The sequence below is a fragment of the Rhamphochromis longiceps genome, linkage group LG8, assembly GCF_057381845.1.
Source record: "Rhamphochromis longiceps isolate RC_006_pf linkage group LG8, R_longiceps_female_GT1.1, whole genome shotgun sequence".
NCBI lineage: Eukaryota > Metazoa > Chordata > Actinopteri > Cichliformes > Cichlidae > Rhamphochromis > Rhamphochromis longiceps.
The window spans coordinates 28,217,296-28,234,718 of record NC_140564.1 but is presented as its reverse complement, the minus strand read 5'-3'; the positions used below and the strand labels follow the sequence as shown (position 1 = coordinate 28,234,718).

The 17,423-nt window shown below is 40.4% G+C and overlaps 1 protein-coding gene across 8 annotated transcripts in view; it reads right to left on the bottom strand.

Moving 5' to 3' along the window:
- Window positions 1–3,218: 3,218 nt before the first annotated feature.
- The window catches only part of sdk2b (sidekick cell adhesion molecule 2b), a 293,816-nt gene continuing 279,611 nt past the window's right edge, over window positions 3,219–17,423 (bottom strand). For 3 of the 8 annotated variants that reach the window (XM_085416873.1, XM_085416875.1, XM_085416878.1), the window contains exons 41-46: window positions 17,168–17,332; window positions 16,867–17,007; window positions 14,211–14,370; window positions 9,779–9,908; window positions 4,617–4,673; window positions 3,219–4,081 (exon numbers count right to left, since the gene is read on the bottom strand). In XM_085416873.1, the coding sequence (XP_085272999.1) occupies window positions 3,659–4,081; window positions 4,617–4,673; window positions 9,779–9,908; window positions 14,211–14,370; window positions 16,867–17,007; window positions 17,168–17,332 (1,076 nt within the window). In that variant the 3' untranslated portion in view covers window positions 3,219–3,658. The remainder of the gene's footprint in view (window positions 4,082–4,616; window positions 4,674–9,778; window positions 9,909–14,210; window positions 14,371–16,866; window positions 17,008–17,167; window positions 17,333–17,423) is intronic. The other 5 variants (XM_085416874.1, XM_085416877.1, XM_085416880.1 and 2 more) reach the window with 3 other exon arrangements.

Here is a 17,423-nt window from a genome sequence, read left to right as displayed (position 1 = left end):
CCAAGTCTTACTTTCCCCACATACTGTGGAAAGTTAGCGTCTTTTCAAACTGCGAGAACAGTGGGGTTCTCTGGGGCAAAGGGTCTTTCAGAAATGACTGAGGCCATTTTTCTGCTCTTGCCTATAATGTACACTAAGTCAGAAAACAATTTAAGCTTGATACAAAGAATACATTAGGAAGGCATTTATGAACAGCACAGAGGAAATTAGTATCCTTTCTCCAACTGTCAGTATATCCTCTTCAAATCCCCAAGCCACACTCAGTGAAGCTCACAAATGAGGCAATTAAATTCAGGGTTTCAAACTCCTTTGAACTACACCTTCTGTCTGAATCCTTTAATATTCCAACTGAGGGTTCTCAAACTCATCAGGGCTATTTAGCACCTTGGGCTCCCTTTTTAAAAAGGGACCACCAACTCACTCTTATCTGTCAGTCATTTCCTGAGGGGTAGAAGAAAGAGAGAGACAGAAGGAAATGAACATTTCAACAAGTGAAAAACCTCCGGTCTGTGATTCTTCTGTTGGAGGGAAATTTCCCATGTGTTTTCAAAAAAGGGATTAGTGCTCTGGACGCTCTTGTTCCAATTCCCTGTCCAATCCTATCCCATCTAATCTCCTCTCTTCTCATGCCTATGTGGTTAGTAGGTTAGCATTGGATCAAGTGACTGACTGTGATACAATTAGCATCTAACACCATCTGACACTGTACATGTGCTTCTGTATTACTGCATATAATGTTTGCACATATATTTTCAGTGCATCACCTATGTCCTGAGTAGATATTGGTATCACTTAATGTATAGTCACAGGGGTCAAAGGCCCGACTGAGTTATCTCACTTGTGGTTATCTGGAAACCAGGAGAAAGCTGAAGAAGTCAGGATGGGACTTTGTAACCAGATAACAGCATTTCAAAGAATCTTCAATGATCCAATTTATTTCTACCCTGAGTAACACAAGGTTAGATGTGATTTAATTAAATAATTAGCCATGGACAGATCCCAAGTGCTTACAGAACTTATTTGTAAACAGACTGCTTCTGGCGTTGTGCACTCTGTTTTCTTTTAAGGTTTTTATCACATGTTACAGTAAATAGTATTCGCTGCACTTTGCAGAAATTTTTGTGTCATGTTTAGAGGCACAATGGCCATTTTTTTCAATAGAAAGCAAGGGACTACTTTCTGTGTCTGAAGAAAAACTACTCAGGTGATTCCACAAACCATGATGCCCAGTTTGAAGAAACCATGTCTAGACGTAGCATGTGGCCCAACATCGCGTGATACTCAGGGAAGCTTCAGAGGTCTATCAGTCCAGTCTTTTTCTTTATTCTAAAAGCTACAAAGATTGGAAAGTTAACGTAAAGTCTTCAAACATTTGCTGTTTTGGTGTGTTTACCACATATTCTGGCATATTCAGAGTTTACCAACCAATTAACTGGATCTGGGAAGTAAGCCAACAACTAAACGACTGGCATTGTGAAAGATTTAAACAGACACACAAGAGGAATGGAGTAGATAGTGATCAATGGGTGTGGTACGATTTGCACATAGGTCCTCAATAATGTTGAAATCAGTTGATTATGCACACACTTAGAGCTGAATAAGAATGAATAAGAGATTACTGTGATCACCATGTATGTTATTTACTGTGCTAGAGTGCCTGAGAAGGTTTACAGAGGAAATAGATTAGATGGGTGCTACTGAAAATGGAAATCTGCTGATTACTGTGGCACAGCTACAGAGGTCATGTGGTCATGGTTTGTGGCAAAAGTTGGAGTTACTGCTTCTAAACGAAGGCCTTTTTTTCTGCCTAGTCTGAAAAAGTCCCTTTAACACCACTGTTTGCATGTTTCCCTTCCTCCCATCTCCCCTTTACATTTCACAATTCAATACCAGAACGGTTAACATTGAAAAATAATTTATTTCAGAAATGTACTGTGATCATATATTCATTCAGATTCTGCATGATAAGCTTTTGTTGCGTACAATGAAATCACCCCACAAATAATTGAAAAAAAAAAAAAGTAGATGACATTTTTTTTCTGCTTTTTGAACTATGAAAACTAAGAACACACCACTGAGTCTTCACTATAGCGTTATGAGTGCGCCTGGCAGGTGGTTGGACCACGTCAGCCCTCTGTGGCGTTACTCCGGGCAGGTTTACAGTTGCTGCAGAACAATCTCTTTATAAACAGACATAAAGTGAATGATCTGTAAGCTTACACACGAGAAGAGTGACCACGCACACACACATGCACACGCGCACACACGTAATTGCATCTGGGACAATACAGTCACACCTGAATATTACAGAGTGGTTGTTTACATATAAGGAAAAGAGGTGAGGCAATTCAATGACATCATCTCTTGGTGCAGGCTCGGCGCTGCCCAGCGATAGTGATCAGTGACAGCGAAAAGTTATCTCAGCAGGGAAGAAAACAGGGGGGTGGTGGGAATCCTCTTGGTCTCTTATCAAAATCACACTGTAGAACTAGCAGCTGTGCTCCCTTATAACAGTTCCTGATGACAGTTTTGAGACTTCACCTCTTAATTGGATTCCAAAGCATTTCAGTAGAATCGGACTCGTGAGTGTTTATGTGAGCCAGCAAAAAGTGAAATATGAGATATGGGTTTTGTATGCAAACTGATTCCCGGCCCACATGAGGCAACACGATGCCAAAGTCTCGGGGCACCATCAACAGTCCATTCACAATTGGTGCCAGAGATCATAAATATGTGTTTCTCTATCAAGGCATCTTCGATCCACTGTAACACACTCACAAAAAACAGACTTAAACACTTCCACTTAAACAGATATACACTCTTTTCATATATCTGCAGGATCCTTCAGGCACGCCGCAGTCACTGACATTTGACCTACTACTATGGCCAAATGCTGTCTGACTTTTTTTTTTATGTATGTGTATGTTATAGGCCAGAGAGTTTTTCCATTTTAATCCATGATTGCTTCTTCAATGTCATTTTAAAACTCTCACAACCAGCACATTAAATGTCTTCGATTTGGCATAAATTCCACCTTTACGCTGGCAGCTTTTTGTTTTTACATCCAGTCCAAACAAATAATTGTTCTTTAACTTCCACAATATGGCTCCATCATATTGTCATATCAGTCTTCGTCAAAGTAGAGTCAGCAATGACTTGATTTTGTCTTCTAGGCATGTCTACTATAGAATATTTATATATATGTATATATATATATATTTATATGTGTGTGTGTGTGTGTGTGTGTGTGTTTTCAAAGATTCTAGTGACTTTGTACAGAATCAGATATTACCACTGAATGAGTTTAAAAAAGTAAAAAGAAGGAAATAAATGATAAAGCCATGCAAGTATTTCAACTAACAAAATAAAAGTGAATAGATGTTGCAGAGACCTTTTTTTTGTTTTTATCAGCCGGTGAGCGAAACCAAAGTTTACACTGGCACATTTTCACACATTAGACAAAAAAACGCCTCAAAAAGTATCATAATGTTTTGATACATCCAAGCTCACAAAAAAAAAATAACATGTAAGTTATGAAAAATAAATTGATGATGAAAATAAAGAATGAGCGACTTGATTGGGCTGACTGCAATGCTATGTTCTTCTTCAACACAAGTTGGGTAGGTATTTTCAGAAGTTTCTATGTCCTCAGTATTTTTCACACAAAAGAGGAAAAGCCAGCAATAGGGGCCCGTGAGCCAGGGGCTAGACTGCTGGGGGGCCTGTACAAGGTGCTGTGCTGGCTCGGAGGGTTGGAGCTCTGCTGGGAGGGGGTGGGAGTCCGGCTACCTTTGGGTCTAAAGAGGCTGCCTTGGCCCTGGGGCTGGCCCTGAGCCTGCTGAGGCTGAGGGCTTGGTGAACTCAGCTGGGGGGGCAGTGGAGGTAGAGGGGGCAGCGGTGGTGGGGCGCAGTGATCCGGCTCTCCTGACTCTGACTCTGTGTAGCTGTAGGCCTGCGCCCGGGATATGCCTTTCTGTTGGCGACGCCAGGAGTTGTAGTAGGTAGGATCACTTATGTAGTGGTTGACGAAGGAGTGGGTCTTCTGACGGTTAGGGTCCACCTCATACTCACTGTCGCTGCCCTGAGAAGCCAAAAAAAGAAGAGACAGCGGTTTATGTTGTGAGTATGGTGTGACTCTGTAGTGTTTCCATGTGTAGCAGTTAAAGATGTTGAGGCTAGAATGAAAATGAACATGAAGTTATTGTGTTATTCTAAGGCATCAATTTACAGCCACAGCTGTCTAAAAAGCAAACACATGCAAACACTTACATTTACAACACAGCACAAGTACAGACGGACAAAATGGTCAAAGATGGTCAAAGCATGAAGGATGACTTGCTACTGAAACGTGCACAAGAAAACCGTCAACACGAGATGGCAAAGGTCAATTTGTCTTCGGGACTTTAACCAATAAGCAGATCTATATGTTCAGGATCTAAGACCTTGACCACACCACGTCAGCAAGACAGGGCTTGGTGTTGTGTTACACAGTGTGGCATATAAAACCTAACATGTAAGAGGAATCTGAGGGAAAGGATTGGATGGGGGCTACCAATTGGAACCAGTCGCCTATAGGGCTATATAACATTCAAAGCAGGCAGCCACAGGAACCTCACCAAATGCAGTGGAAGTGTATGTAGGCCACCTGTTCCATATGAAAACACCAGCGCCTCCTATGGGTGAACAAAACAATGGGTTTTACAGTACATCACCATAACAGAATGATTCAAATGGCCGAGTCATGATGGTGATAATGCCACAATATGTATAAATAAATGCATAAATACAGCCTTTGTGCCATTCTGTGCGAATGGTATGAAAAGGTAAAAGGATGAAATAAAAACACAGTTTTGTATTGTGCAGTGCATTTTCCAACACTACCATCAACTTTAAGAGTATATTGAGAGCACTGAAGCATTGTTAAAGTTATTTTGCTTCACATTTTAACTCAGTCTGAATTCCATTCTTGCTATGTGTAAAGAAATAATAGTTCTCAGCACATTCTCACCAGTGACCTTCCACCTTGCTGCAGGTTGAGCTAGAAGCACTATTGTATTCATGTCAAGAAACATTCCATGCACCAAACAAAAAGGAACGTGATCACTGAATGCTCAGCAGGGACTGCTCATGGTAATCTAATTGCCATGAAAGCAAACTGCCAATCGGCCAGGCAGCGTCTGATTAATCACCTTGCCACAATGAACATATGCACAGTTGACTGTGCCAAAAATGTCACTGGATAATTTCCCAAAGACGCTCTTATAAGCATGCAATAGGTGCATAACAAAAGCCTGTTCTCTTCAAAGTGGTATACCACCGAGAGGGTGCTGATAATCGTGAGCGTTTCAGAAATTTCTTGCTCTCTCGGGCCTTTCATAATCATGTACAGAAACATTGCTGTTGGCGCACACTCAAAGAACAGATCTCTCGCTGGATATTGCACAGCACATATGTCATACATATGGCAGTTGTCTCAGATTTCCCTGTGCCTCCTGGTTCATGCCTATGTCAAACCCCTATATAAAAGCTTTTGTTTTCTCCATGTCAGCAGAGTTTATAAAAGTCCAAACAGAAACTTTTGTGTGCTGAATTATAGGAAAAACGATCCTACATTTTGATTCTCTTTAAAAGAAAGTATCCTGTTTTTTTCCCTCATGAATTGATTGATTGATTGGTAATTTATTTCAACATGTGAACAATATACAAGTACATTTAGAAAAGAAATGAGAGAAAAAAAATATACTATACAAATTACATACAAAAAAACATTCTGATTAATTTACATGTTGAAAGGGAGTGGGAATCAAAGGCAGATACTGCACAAGCCACGTTCCCCTTAACATACCTCCTATTTCCCCCCCTTTCTTCTATATCGTTTTTCCTCTCAATAAAGGAGAGCCAGAGTGTGGGATGGCTCAGTATTTGTGTTTTTGTTTGCAATATTGTCACCCAGTTGTAAACACTTAAAACACTTAGGTCTGAGAAGCATTCTATTCATACCAGTCTATTTAGCAGCACAGCAACACAAAAACATCCATTCACAGTGGACCAGCAAGACACACTGAGGCACTTCAAGTGGCATTACTTCACTCTAAAAGAATTAAGCCAGCATTGAGAGATGAAAAACCACTCTAGCCGTGTGTGGCAACGGGAAAGCGTGACTGTAGACCAAGTGTTGACACAGGGAATTGCATCCTCCTGCCTGCACCGACACAATTTTCGAGTGTGTGCAACAGATGTTGTGACTGTTAAATTGTTCTGCTTACAAGTACAGCGCTCCAATCTGTCTGCCTTTGCTTTTGGTTTATCACCAATATTTAACAGAAATAACACACGGATGCAATTGAGTAACCTAAAGTAAAGATGCTTAACAATTTGCCTCTGGGGCCGCGCAGCCCTTGATACAGCTCCTTATTTCAACTCATTACAAGCTAATTACTAGAGCTGAATGGTGTGACAGAAACAGACTTTAGGCATGAAATGCAGCATTGCACCTCAGCCTCAAGGGAATAACCGTCTCATTTATGCAAGGATATGTGTAAGACAGACACATACCAGCCTGCCTGCGTCAATTATTAGGCATTTTTTCATCATTTTGATGTTAAATTAGGCGGTGAAAGAGATTAAGACATCTATCCAATTAACTAGCGAAACCTCTTGACAGTACTTTATTTTATCATCGGCATAATAAAGTTGCCTTGTGATCCTGTTTACAGTTGCTAGCAAAGAAGAGGGAAAACAACAAAGGAGAGGAGGAAATAAAATTGAGAAAAAACATGACAAAGATGTGCATCAATCATGGGTCAGAGTTACAGTTTCTTGGAGATAAATTGGTCATCATCAACAAACCATGTAGGCGTTCAGACAATCTATTTGAGATTTGACATCGGCTTGCTGAAAATGAGCTTGCTGTCATCTCTGTGTTTGCCACCGTCTGAATTATTCCCCTTTTTATTTGGATGTGTTGCTCCAGAAATGACATAGACTTACAGTCATGTTAAAAGCGCTTTGAATTAATTACTGCACTTTGTAAATAAATTCTCTGGTAAGCAAGGTCCCAACCCCATCCCCCCCAAAATTGATGCATACCCCAACAGTCGGCCCTTTGTCCTCTTGTTATGGATTATTGCAAAGAGGAGGGGGAGAAAGGGGATGCTGTCTAAGTCACTCTTATTGATGAAGTGAACACAGCAGGGGTCCTTTGAGATAAAGACAATGGCAGTGTATATGGGGCTGGAGGGGACTTGAAATCCCTGCACATTCACAGCACATATATCATTATGAGCTTTTAGCAAAAGCTGTGCAGGAAATTGGAAAGGAGAAGATGGGACACTTTTGCTAGCGCTAAAATACCAGCTTTATCAAAGCAAAGTAGCATACTGCCACCATCAAGGCAAGGCCTAAGCCTCCTTTGTAGTTCCAGTCTCCAACTAGTAAATTTCATATTGCTTAATCAGAACAATTATATTCAGAGAAATTTAAAATCTTATTGATCATTAGAGCTGCCCCAGAAAGATGAAATGCATAATGGAAGCATGTGCATTTATTCAGATTTTTCCCTTTAGAAGTGATGCCTAGTTTAAGGAAGCATGTCAGTTTAATGCTCGTTTTACATGCGCTTCATCCCATCCAGCCAATATAAATGTCTGCGTCTTTCCAATAACCTCTGTTTTGTACACAAGCCAAAAAGCTATTAATATCAACTCTTATTTATTTGCGGTTGCAACTGAACTTTATTCTGGGTTATGACATGAAACTTTAAACGTGGCTGGTCAAAATTAGTGTGTTGTCATTAGTGACAATCCAAACATTACAGATAATATTGTCGGTTGAGTCTCAGCCAAAAAAAAGCTGCAGTAACCACAGAGGCAGCGAGTATTAGGATGGAGAAAGAGAGCGGCAAAGTCTGAAAGAAAAAGTATGTGAGAGAAAGCCGACATTTTCATCTCTCTCCCTTGGAATGCCACTCTGCAGAATAAACATAATCTTTAATATGACTCAGAGATGAGGTCATTTGCCTTTAACTGGTTTCGGCTTTAAATTACACACAAAGACATTGCCACAGAGACAACCTTGGAAAGCGAGAAAACCTACACTCTAAAGGAAAAAGGGAAGTCAATAGGTCTCTACCTGCAGGGGAGCAGAACAGTAATGGTGACCCTGTTGCCTTGCCAAGTCAATGTTGGCTTTCTCCAAATCCCCTCTTCACGAGGAGCACAATAGTGAACTTATACCTGCTGGGGGAGGCCGCGGGGATTAAGGAGGACAGACAGCACAATGTCATACTGATAGCTATGAGTTATCCGCTCAATAAAACTTCAAAGAACATTCCTAGATTTTTTGAGCACCACTGGTGCTGATATGGTGGTCTGTCAGGAGCATGGCAGGGGAGCCTTGGGCTAACAGAAAGGCTTTGTGCATTTCACTCCATCAAAGCCAACATCGACCCCTCGAATGTGCAGAGTGGCAGCAGACAAGTGTCGTCATCCAAGGGGGGCAGTAACTGCATTAGGGCCATGCTTGACAATACACAAGTGTGAATGGTAGATATGTCAGACAGGCGTTGAAATGTTGAAATGCTTCATTTGAGGGGATGTTATGGTGCTGTGAAAGGTCCTGTCTGTAGCACTTCATTGTAGAGAGATTTCTATTTGATCTGGAAGCATGACTTAGGTCCCGATAAAGCGAGGTGGGGAGAGATTTCTGGCTTTTGGAATTCACACTACAGACTTATTTATCTGAAAGATTTTCCAAGATAATTTGGGAAAATACAGAGAGCAAAGAATTCCCAGGTGAAAGAAAAAAACTGAAGGAAGCCTGATAGCAAGGGAATTCCAGACTACTTTCCCCTGATGCTTTTATCTTGCAAGGCTCCAAACCAGACTGCAGATTGCAAGATGAATCACAAAAACCACAGAGAGGATGTGATATAAACGAAAACAGAAACAGCATAGTGTATACGCACATAAGACCAGACAGAAGAAATTTAATTTGGTTAAAAGCGTGAGAATGAGAACAGACAAAAGCCAAGATGGCACACGCTGATCAATAGAAAGACAGATGCAGACAGACAGAAGGGCACAATTTATTGATCACACTCGCTGGGTAAAAGCAGTTTGGCTCAGCACAAAGGCCACAAGTCAGACATTCTGACATCAGTTTTTAATAATCTATCAGTCCGAACAGAAGACTTTAAAACTTCAAACAAACTCAAAATTATGATCGCGTTTTAACTATCAAGATCCAATACAGTGCTCTTTTTTTCCATAGAGATCAATTTAACTAACTCTGATCTGACTTGCTGAAAAGGAATATTGGATAAACTATCTGTCTGGAGAGGCAATTTTTACTACGTAGCTAGCTGGAAAATAAATTTTGCAGAGTGCATGCCCTCTCGCTGCCTTACATAATGAGTGCTGTGGCTGAGTGCAGTGACCTAGATCTCAGGTGGATGTTTGTAGAGTGACATTCTCCACAGGTTACTGCCTGGTCTAAAAACTGCTTTGCCACCAGTAAGCAGAGTCATTAATCTCTCATCTCGCCATGTGCATTACTGTAGCTGTATCTTATGACCTCTGCAGGCCAAACACATTGAGATGGGTGACACAGAAAGGACACCAGCATGAACAGGCAAAAAAACCACAGAACAGCTGACAATGCAAAGCTGAATTCCTGAGGAATTTGAGGAGATGACGGTGGGTACACGTACACAGGTACAAACAGGACTGAAATACTACTTAGGGAAGATGCAGTATAAAACAATATAATGCTATTGCACCTGTGAGTCTGAGATTTCCGAGGGTTTTTCAGTCAGGCTGCTGCTCTCTGCAGGGATCAAGTCGTTGTACTTGGTGCTGACATCCTCGTCCGAATAGTGAAGACTGCCTGGGCTGGGCCTGGGAGGAGACCTGATCAAAGAGTAAATGCACACAATTAGTTTGATTCAAACTGGTTGTCAAGCTTAACAAAAGAAACCCTGGCTTTTCAAAAACAAAACCTTTTGGAATAAATCAGGTTGTATTTTAAATGCCAGTACATCTCACTGGGTTGAGCAGGCTAATGGAGAGGCCCAGTTTCAAATCGACCACAAGACTGTTTTCTTCCAGCTTTCATGTCATCTCTCTGCTGCTCTATTCCAATAAATAGTAAAAAGAAACTTAAAGAATACTCCCAGTCTATTAAAACCTGGGTTAACTGTCTTATTACTTATTCTTTGTATAGATTTGTTCCTTTAAAATTAGAAATTGTAGTCAATACAGTTTTTGATAAACAAGCAAATGCCGTGACTCTAGATGTTCTCTCTAACGTCTGAGACACTACAGTTAGGGCTTCCTGTCAAGCTCACATGTGTTCTCTCTTTCAGTGTGTGTAGGAGGGCAACTAGATGAGAATCATGGGACACTCATGAGATGGCTGCTTACAGCCTGTCTCTTCTGCAGTGAATAATTTCCTTGATTCAGTCCTCACTGTGGGCTGTGGAATGTCAAACCACTAGGCTCTTGTGACTAAATTATAAACTGAACTCAAGGGGTCATCAAACAAATTGCAGCCTCAGGCTTTGCTCGGGTAAATGTTATTGCACACTACACAAAATGATGGCATGGATTAACGTGTCAGTGCGCATACTTAGGTTATCACATTTGGAATTCAGATAGAAGCTTAAAGAGAGGTGGCCGAGGAAAGGGAGGATCATTAAAGTGTGGGGGAAGGGAGGATAGGGACAAGGTGTTCAATGAACCTGAAAACTGAAAGAAAGATGGAATGGGAAAAACGTGAAATAGTTGGAAAAAAGCATTCCCTAAAATGGTGCGCTTCTGTCAGGGGTGTTTTCAGTAAATATGAGAGTAATAAAAAAGCTCTTGGTTCCTAATCTCCTCCACATTTTCCACTGTTCCTAGTCCTCCTAAATAAACACCCATCTGTTTCTGCTGATTGGTGCTGGTTTGGCGGAGACTACTTGGACATACTGACTCCTGTTGACTTTCCAGGCCACAGCGTCGGCCGGCAGTCGCTGCCAGTGGAGCTGCTGGAGTGCACACACAGCCGCTCCACACATTGAAAGTGCATTTGCATAAGCATTTTCCATATAAATATATTTGGAGAGCATTTCAAAAATGCGGGTAAATTCCAGCAGTTTTCACAGGGCTGGTACTTTGAGTGCAGTGTGGACGAAATGGAAAACTCCACTGGGAAATCACAAAGCAAGCTCTAACTCAATTACACTCTGAGAGTTAAACTAAAGTTAATTCACTTAACTTTAGAAAATTGAAACATGTACAATGGAGTGCTCCTATACAATGAGCTCAAGTTTTTCTAATTCGTGTGCTCTTTCTACATGACTGAGAATCTTAGATTGACAATCTTGGTGTCATCTTTTATTCCTTTCTTAAATTTGACTCAAAGATCAAACCAGTCACATTTCCGCCTCCCTCCTAAATTTACATCATCTACCTCACGAACAGTCTTCAAATCCCAAGTGAAAACGTACTCTCTCGCCCTTGTTTTTCCCTTGAGTTTCAATTAGTTTATTAAGCTTGTGGATCAGGCAGCAGTAAAGGGCAGAGGTCCCTGCAGTTTGATCCTAAGCTGGTGAATCTGGCTAAAGGAATTGGATCAGTTATTTATCCTCTTGATATTTACCCTCTTGAGGTAATTTGAGGGGAGGTTTGCCCAAACAGTCTGCATGTGTTTTGTGGACCTGGAGAAGGGATTTGACCATGTCTCCTGGGACATCCTGTAGGAGGTGCTTCAGGAGGATGGGGCGACTGGCCCACTGGTGCAGTTGTACAGATCATCCAGTCCTTGTGCAACTGCAGCAAGACCCATTCCTGGTGGGAGTTGGACTCTGCCAGGGCTGCCATATTGAATAATTATTTTCTTCTTCTTTTTTTCTATGCACATGTATATTCATTTATATACATTTGAGTATTGGAGGAGCGCCCTTGGAGGAGGGTCGCTACATTTGTACACAGCATGTCTACTGTTTTTACCTATTAATGTAAATGCAATCGACCTACTTCTACTACCCCTCTTAGTATGTTGTTGTGTTTTTTATGCGTTCTTTTATATCTTATATAAAAAAAATTAAACTGAGTATCACCAATACAGAAGTATAAATAATGCAATAACAAGCTATCTTTTTTCCCCAATTCTCCAGCATCCTTTAGTGATCCGTTTAACAACAAAGCTTTGCATCAGTGTAAATGTTACTGGATTTTTAAGTTAATGACAGAGGAAATTTCCCCCAGGAGTATAATTTTTCCATAATCACAGGTCTGAATTTTTATCTGCACTTATCCCCAGAAGGACTCCACAAAGTAACCTTCAGCAACTTGCATTCCTCTGTAGTCCTCTTAGCAAGCCCCCTCCTAACACAGCCAAACAAAGAATCGAGCCAAAGTGAAGAACAGCTATTGCGAGCCTACTGGGATATTATGATAAACTGCCCGTTTTAAAACACTGAGGAATCTCAGCCCACTTTCACCCCCTTCTCCTTGACTCGCATACACTGTTGAATGAGGCGTAAATTATTTATCAGCGCTCTCATTTGGACGGAGAAGGGTCCACTTAATCCTCTCACAGCAAAATTCAGTCAGCAGCACGTCAGGTAAGGAATGAGAACCAGAGGGTGAAATCAAATCTGCCCCCTGGTCTTTACTCATTACCAGGCTCTCTTGCTACAATCGCCTGAAGGGACTCATTAACATGTCTGAAGTGTTCGGAAGCTTTGTCACTCAAGAGTGTTTAAAACCATGTTAATCTACACTGAATTACCTCGCCGAGACCTCTTTAAACCCACAACCAGTGTCAAAGTTGGTTTCAAAAAACAAAAAGACGCTACTACAAAGCCAAGAAGGGATTGCACTCTTAATCCTTCCCTCTTGATCATAGAAGAATTTGAATGCCAAACCTGAGACGCATTTAGAGTTCTTTGGTTTGATAGCATGCCGTTTATGTGCTATTAGTGTGCACTCATTACTACTGCCATATATATATATATATATGTTTATGAGACCACACTTTATCTAAATTCTTTATATTTTACCAGATTGATGTGTTTATCTATTTTGATCTCCTTACAGGAAAAAGGTACACTTAAAGTTTAAGCGGGGCAGATTAAGTCATCGGTGTCCAACGGTACTGAAATCCCTGTGCGTTGAGATTCTCCACCAGACATATTGGCCCTTGTATTAAACTCTGAACAAATAATCTCCACATAGAGAAAATCTCTGTGAGGATCAGCTTCAAATGGCATTTGCTGTCTGACACAGTTCTGAATTAAAATGAATACAGGAGGATTAGGAACGTGTTTGATTTCTGATCCTGGTATAACGCAAAAGAACTTCATCCTGTCTTTGGTATTCAGAGACCAGAGATCAAGATGTGGCATTAATCTATAATCGGAGACTCAGGTGTTGGGATTTGGTTTCCTTCGCTATGGGCTGAGTTCAAAGAATGCTGACTGTACATCTGTGCATTCTTTCCCTCTGAGCCTCCCCCTTCAAGTCAGAGACACAGTAGTAGGAAGCTGCCTGGAAGCATCTCAAAGACCTGTGCCTGCTTTGATCTGTCCTCAAGGTTACACACACACATATACTCATAGAAAGACACAACCAAACATATTTCTCCAGCTTACTGTTACTTACCGGTATATAGAAACAGTCAGAGAATGCATTTGTCTCATTTGCATTCTTTTCACTCAAAGGATAGTAATATCCACATGACATAACTGACAGTCTGTCCAAAAACAACATGAAAGCAGCTGTCTATAAATCCACATCTTATATGCAGAATAAACAGGTTTTAATGAGCTAACACAAAGTGTGCAGTCACATCTAAACCTGGACTTATGACTTAGTTCGTGCAGTATTCTCAGCACAGGTGTCAGTCACAGTGATTGGTTTTTAAAACAAGGCCATGGCCTCAAGACCAGTATTGCTGGGAATTCACAGAAATACAGAAGCTCATTAAGAGAGGCTGCAGTGAGTCTCTTTATATGCTGCTTTTAGATAGCGGAAGAAGTGCATTTGAGTTGTCAAGAGTATTTTTTTTTTCAACAGAGCTGAAAGTGTTTTCAGGCATGAGGTATAGCTTCCACAGATTACCCAATTATTTTTACCGTATGGCTGTTTCATTTGGACATTAAATTAAGCTTTTCTTTTAAATATTATCGGAACATGAATTTTCTTGGAAATGTGTTGCTCACTCACCTGGTGTAGACGCCGTTCTTCCGGCAGAAAGAGTTTTTTACAGACAGCCGTCGATTGTTAAGTTCCAGAGCTGGGAAACGTCCTTCATCCAGGCTGACCATATCTCCGTGGGTGAGAGCGTTACAGTTGGAGTTGTTACCTGGACACACGTACAGAGACACTGTGTGACCACAGGCCAGATGGACAGGCAGGTTAGTGTCTGGGAAAACTGATGGAACTCTTTTTTTCCCCTTTAAATTCTCAATACTGAAATAACATTTTATTCCCAAAGCTGTCTACACTTTTTATTACATAGGCTTTTACTTCATCAGTCATGCCGTCAGATGTCATTGTGTTTATTTTAAAGGTTCAAATTGTTGAAGTAAATACAGCGGGGGGAGCTATTATTTGATTCCCTACTGAATTTGTAAGTTTGTTCACTTACAAAGAAACATACAGTCTCTAATTTTAGCGAGAAACAGAATATCAGCCAGAAATCCAGAAAAAACTCTACATAACAGTTATAAACTGATTTGTGATTGAGTGAATTAAGTATATGATCCCTAGGGGACAAACTGCCTGTGTGCTCGTGTGGCACACAGATTATAATCAATCAATTATAGATACTGATCTCAACTTGTTATGTGTGTAAAGCACGCCTGTCCAGAGAATATTTTCTTCCCTTCCAACCTCTCCACCACCATGGCCAAGACCAAACAGAGGAACAGATCTCAATCCTCTTGAAAATCTGTTGCTGAAGCCAAGTAGCAGCCAAGAAAACGACGGGATTTAGAGAGTTTGAGTATAGCGAAGTAGGCCAAAGTCCCTCCTGAAACGTGTTCAAACCCAGTGACCATCTCCAAAAAAGATATCTTACTTACTGCTTGGGTTTCTCCACCAAGTTGTGTTTTCCTTGATAACCAAATACTGATTTCACACATACATCTAAATCAATGTATAATTTTTATGATATGTTTTTTTATGGGTTTTTGTCACTCCATTAAAATCAAACAAAGAAATAGAGATCGTCCATTTCTTTGTAAGTGAGCAAACATACAAATTCAGCAAGGATCAGATAATTATTTCCCCCACTGTAGTAGTATTCATATTTATGACTTGCAGCAATAACTCACAATTTGTAAAAAAATACACTTCTTCACTTTCTAGCCAAGCGTAAGAAGAAAAGATCAATAAAACAAAATATGTAACTGGAGCCAAGAGCTGATTAACTTAGATACCCTGGGATTAGCTAGCTTGGGATGTTAATTAGTGAGGTTCAGAAGTGCTAGTTGTTGGATTGTGTTTTCCCTCATACAGCTAGCTGATTCCCTGTTTCCAGTCTTTGTTAGGTATTCCAACCATTTTAGACTCTAGCTTTTTATTAAACAGACAGCTCCAAGAGCTGTAATAATTCTTACAAACTAATCCTCAACAGTAAAGTAAACTTTTTCCTAATAAGCGTCAAGTCAAGCGATGTAGATTTTCAAGTGTCCAAAAAACATGTGAATGAAAATGAGAAATTCGGCAGGTTTGCAGGGCATGTCAGTGGAAATTCCCTTAGAACCAAAACAATTTTTTTCTGTTCAGGAATGCAAGTAAAAAAAATGCAATTTGGCATCTGAATCAAAAATTAATAATGTGCTTTACTATATTTCCAGCTCTGTTGTAAAACATTACACTTGAAAATTCATGGATAACAACAATAATTATATTTTCGCATTAAATTAAATATCATTTTAGTTAAAGACCTTGCAGATAATGATGGTTTAACTGTTAAAAAAAGCATTAAAAAGATTTTGGTATTTACCAATACTATAAATTTAGGTCAGCCGCAGCATTATTGTTAATTCTGTATGTAAAGAAGCACATTCATAATCTATAACCAATGACTGGGCTAAACTCACAATTGACATAAATGTTTAACTTTGACTTTAAGTGTCATGATTTTACTATATTAAACAATATGAACAGGATGGTTTCTATATAAGATTAATTTTTCGAGACTATTTCTCACCATGTTATAGGTTAGAAACACTTTCAGTCATCCTACAGGTGGCCACAGCCAGGCCAGGACCTGCATGGTTGCTCGAGGGTACTAAAGGTCAATTGGTGGTTATGCCAACACAGAGAAAAAGAAATAGCATTCGGTCGGTCCAGTGGCCTGGGCCAGATTCCTAGAGGAGGATATGGAGGCTTTGAGAGTGTCTTTGTGCTGGAATGAGAAGGAACCTCTTGTTTTCTCTCCATCAGTCAGAAAGATGGGCAGTGACCCACAGGGACCCCACCCCTCCCCTGCCTGGCAGTTAAACAGCCCTGGCAAAAGTGCTGAGCTGAGGGAAATACCCGCTGATGTCAGAGCTGCTCTGAATGGACAAGTATGCCCCCCGTTCCTGCTTCCTTTCTCTCTTTCTCTGCTTTTTATTCCCCTGCAACCCAGTCAGTGACCTGATTCATTCAAAAGCAGAATTCACCCCCCTACAAAACAAAGTTAACTCAATTTCTCTGCTCAGTATTTCAAAAGTAATAAAATAATAATAAAATCCCTGTAATAAGTTTTACTGTTTTATTTAAAAAAGGCAAGTTATCAGATTCCCTCCATGCCACCAGGCTGGAAGCGAAATACAAGCTTCCATGATAGTTAAATGTTCCACTTAGCTGCACAACTGTGTGTACTCACCTGATTCAGACTTTTTTGCATACTTCTTGCTCTGTCCTCTGATAATGAGGATGAAAACTAGCAGCAGAATGAAGATGAGTCCCACTAGAGCCACCACGACCAGGAACCACCATTCCTCATAGAAAGGAGCCACTTTTTGGGCTAGATAAGAAAAAAACCCCAGAAAATTGAAATTCATGCTTGTTAAAAACATGTAGCCACATTCCTGTGAAGTCTGAATGACCTAAGGGGATTTAATTAAGCCTGAAAGTTAATGTAATTCAGGTCATTCAATTCTATTAACAAATACAAGAAAGCTCACCAGATATGGAGGGAGAAGGTAGACTCGGAGAGCCATAGCCGTAGTCGTTCACTCCAATGACCCGAAAGTCATAACTGACACCTTGTTTCAGGATGTCCATGTTAAATGTGTGCGATGTTGCATCCTTGGAGATGTCCTTGATTAAGATATCCCACAAACCCTCATCTGTAATGGAATTTTAATGGAAAAATTGGGTCGGAGGAGGCTGACGATATTCGTTAAGCAAGCAAAAAATATTTAAACAGTGTCAATATGT